Here is a 4,128-nt window from a genome sequence, read left to right as displayed (position 1 = left end):
CAGGTTTTTTTTGTGACTGGTTTTGAAAGAAGTCTACTATACTCACTGGTGGCCACCTAAGTGTTCATGCTGTTTTATTTTTGGATGCACGGTGTGTCATTTCAAAGATGACACAAGAAAGGCTTTACTTTGATCAAAACTTAAACAGGTTTGGAAAATTTTGACTCCACTTAGGTATGATGATATAATTCCTGCATGTTGGCTAGCTGCTCTTTGGCAGCAACAGGAAAGGTAGAAGGAACTCTTGGCTAGATATAATGAATGTGGCATTGACAGAAAAGACATGCAGTTTCTGGGACCCTTGAATAGAGAGACATAAAGGTCTTGAACATCAAGCTCTCACTGGCAAAATTGATGGCAAAGGAGGCAGAGGTAGACCCGGAGCAACCTACTAGGAGAGCCAAAACAGATTGGTGACAGGGAAAGATCGGGATAATGTAGCTCTTTTGAGAGCATCAAAACAAAGGAATGAACACTGGTGTCTTTTGTAGATCTGGCACCTGATGATGATGATGATAGATTTTCCTTTCCAAAAAGGGTATTATTAGAACTGTTCTGCTTGTTCAGTGAATAAAATTCTGACTTCTTTTTAAAAAATGATTTTAAGACCCAAGTTCCTGTTTGTATTTTCCCAAGCCTGTATTATGAGTGTTACCAGCTTGTCATTATTTTGCTATGTAGAGGTACATGAAGGAAACTGGCCTCTTGACACTTCTACATCATATTTTTTTACAATTTACACGAGTTTGTTCTTTTCTGATGGGGGTGGGGAGGAAGGTCTTTTTGAGTCTTTAAATACCAGCAACTACTGTCAAGTCCACTCAAAAAAAGCATGGTCAATCACTCAACTGTGGTAAACTGAAAGAAAAGAAAATCCCCCAATTTTTTTTCTATGCTGTTTGAGCAATCTCTCTCTGTAACCCAAAAACATGGTTAAACTGTTAGACTGAAAAAAATTTGGCAATCCGGCTGAGTTTGGTTTAAGTGGAGTCTTACGTATTAATTTGTTCTTTAAAAAAAAAAAGAGTAGGCTACCATTTGCAACACTGTGTGAGATACAATAGCTGCAGCTAAAACCTGTTCCCTGCTGTCTCCTCAGACCCCGTTGCAGAGCGAGACAGTGGATGTTGCGGTGTTCTGTCTGTCGCTGATGGGGACCAACCTAAACGATTATCTCCGGGAGGCGAACCGAGTGCTCAAGACAGGGTAGGTGAACAATCTGTAGGCCTACTTGTTTTTGTGGGGGCTACTGGCTTCAGGCAGCTTCTCACAATTTGTTAGTGATACTGTTAGTCTTTTGGGTCTCTCTTTCAATAGAAAGGTTTTCTCTTATCTTAGTAGCTGAAAGATTTCATGATATTATATTTTTATTTGAGGCTTTAAAACTAGTCAAGTCCACTCTAACAAAGCATGGTCAATCATTCAACTGTGGTAAACTGAAAGAAAAGAAAATCCCCCATTTTTTTTTCTATGCTGTTTGAGCAATCTCTCTCTGTAATCCAAAAACATGGTTAAACTGTTAGACTGAAACAAATTGCCCTGAAGTTTACACATATATATATGTAAACTTCAGGGCAATTTGTTTCTGACGGTCCTTGTAAAAAACAACCTGATACAGTTCAATAAATGTGACTTGGATTTTGTTCTACCCAAGATTGCTTGAAGCTGAGTTAATATTCTTCAAGTAGAACACTTTAAGAATTTCTGTGTTTTTTGTCAGTCAGTGTTGAGGTTGCTTTGCAATGATAAATTGAAGATCTAAGAACAAGAATGTGCCAAATGGCAAATTGAGTTCTTGTTATTATTATAATGGCAATGGTATCTATTTAATAGAGAAGACTTTCCCGCTTCTATTTAATAGTGTACATGACACTCTACCATTTACAGTGTCGCGAGAAAAAAAGAAAACTTGCTGGGTATTCAAAAGCAAATATAGACCTTAAGTCCATGTTTTTAACCATTTTTCTCAGTTTAACAAAAATTTACTTTGGCACAGTCTTGTTCTCAGGTCTTCAATTTTGAAATCTTTTATCACATTTTAAAAAGTCCTTACTTTTCTATCCAAATCCAGTGGTCTCTTGCGCTGATTTTTTAACTTGATGTTGGGATATAAAATGTTTTGGTGTTCTGAAGTTGATATTTGTTTGGTTAGAGTGCCTCTGGTGTCTGGTATTGTTGGCAACAAATTTGTGCATTCCATTTGATAGGGATATTAAAGTGGTAGTGGTATGGGTTCAGACTGAGTTTGCGATTTGGCTGTATTTCTGGTGAAATTTGGTTAAAGTACACTTTCAGTGGGCTTTGGTGTAGTGTAATGACAGATGGCAGTGAAAGATGTAATTTTATCTCTTGGGAGAATTCGAACAGTAGTTTAGTTTGTCAAAAGCAGTAGTGGGGGACTTCTTGAAATTTGTGTATTATTTGAAAATTTTAGGCTAGTAGCCTACTTTTTTTCAAGGGATTTGTAATTTATTACATCATGTATGAAGTAGGAACTGATAATAATTTACAGAGGACAGAGAGCTTTGCATAAGTTCTACACTGTAGATTTGTAGATTGTATGATAATGTTTGTTTTGATTAATGTTTGGTGTTTTTACAGAGGCATCCTGAAGCTTGCTGAGGTGACAAGTCGATTCAGTGGACTCAGCCAGTTCATTAATGGTGTGACCAGTCAAGGGTTTCTACTGCTGAACAAGGTGAGAAGTCATTAAGAGGTTTCCATTGTTTTCACTCATGTCCTAATGTGTAATAATACATTATATGTGTCACGACAAGGTGGAATCAGGCACTTGTCAATTTTAGGGCATATAGAGTTATTTGTATCATCTAAAAGCTTGTTCATTTGTCTTGCATTTGGCAAAAAAAACAAAACAACCCATTTACCGTGAAGACAAGTGGAGATTTTTGTGATTGAAGGAGGTCATGGGGGTCGCCTGGTGTTGAAGGTAAAATTTGTGAGAAAATGACGGACAAGGTTTGGTGACTTCCAAAGATTGAGTGTCCTTGGAAACTGGAAATTTACATTTTTTGTGCCTTTGATCAACATTTTTGAGTAATAATCCACACAGAAATGTGGTTTTCAATGGACATAAAAAGTGTTGAGCCAGACAAAGAAATTTCGCAAAAAAAAGTTGCTCAACAGTCAGAAAAATGCCATTTCTTTGATTACATTATTTTGACAAGTGCCTGATTCCATCACGCTGCCTCATATTATATATGGCTGAGAAAGTTCTTCTTTATCATACTTTATGTAATTGAACTGGTTTTCTTGTTAATCATAAATGCTTTCTGTGCGTGTGAGGTTTACTTTCAGTAATCATGTCATCGATGTACAGTGCTCAGAGTCAGAGCTTATGTATGAGAAAGGGCACTCTAAGTGGAGTCTATTACAATAATTACAATTAGGGTCATTTGTTTTGAGTTTAATTTTTTTACCCTAAGAATCTAAATTCACATCCCTCTCATATTATATACAACAGAGTGGAGAATCTCGCATTGTACAGTGCTCAGATTCAGATCCTTCCAGGGATTAGGCACTGTATATAAATTTCATTATTATTATTACGGTACTATTGTTATTATTTTTTTCATTTTTTTCACAGAGGGACCTAACCCAGATGTTTTATCTGATGGACTTCAAGAAAGTGAAGACAGTGAAGAAGTCCCCTCCTGGTGCCGAGCTCAAACTCAAGCCATGCATTTACAAGCGGAGATGATGAGTTTGGTCCAGTTGGGGCTGTGGGTGGGGGGTCATGGACGATCAGTTTGCTTGCAGTGTATGCAAGTCCAAGGTAGTCATTGTCATTTTTTCAAGAATACTTGTATTGTCTTCTGGGAATAGGTGCAAGTTTTGGGGGGGGGGGGGGGGGGGGGGTGTTGACAGTTATATGAACCAATGTGAAAAAATCAAGTCAAGCCTTTGGGGGAAGCTGTTCTATTTATGTCAGACAAGTTCTGAAGGGCGCAAAAGATGGAAAGCTGTTAATCACTTTTCAAACTTTGTTGGCAAAAAAGCATAGCCTATTTCCTTGTGGCATTACCTTTATTTTACAGGTAGCCATTTATGACTTTCTTTAATACAGAGACACTGTGACAATGTGACTTATGTCGCTGTGTTGTCTACTGT

General features: G+C 37.5%; 1 protein-coding gene across 1 annotated transcript in view; it reads left to right on the top strand.

Annotated features, from left to right (window-relative positions):
• The window catches only part of LOC101850286 (ribosomal RNA-processing protein 8), a 9,528-nt gene extending 5,659 nt beyond the window's left edge, over positions 1-3,869 (top strand). Inside the window, exons 5-7 of the mRNA XM_013088868.2 lie at positions 1,100-1,206; positions 2,602-2,698; positions 3,605-3,869. Coding sequence (XP_012944322.2) covers positions 1,100-1,206; positions 2,602-2,698; positions 3,605-3,718 — 318 coding nt within the window. The 3' untranslated portion in view covers positions 3,719-3,869. The remainder of the gene's footprint in view (positions 1-1,099; positions 1,207-2,601; positions 2,699-3,604) is intronic.
• The last annotated feature ends 259 nt before the right edge of the window (positions 3,870-4,128 follow it).

Source organism: Aplysia californica, unplaced genomic scaffold (genome assembly GCF_000002075.1).
Source record: "Aplysia californica isolate F4 #8 unplaced genomic scaffold, AplCal3.0 scaffold00823, whole genome shotgun sequence".
NCBI lineage: Eukaryota > Metazoa > Mollusca > Gastropoda > Aplysiida > Aplysiidae > Aplysia > Aplysia californica.
This window is presented reverse-complemented; position numbering and strand designations above follow the sequence as displayed.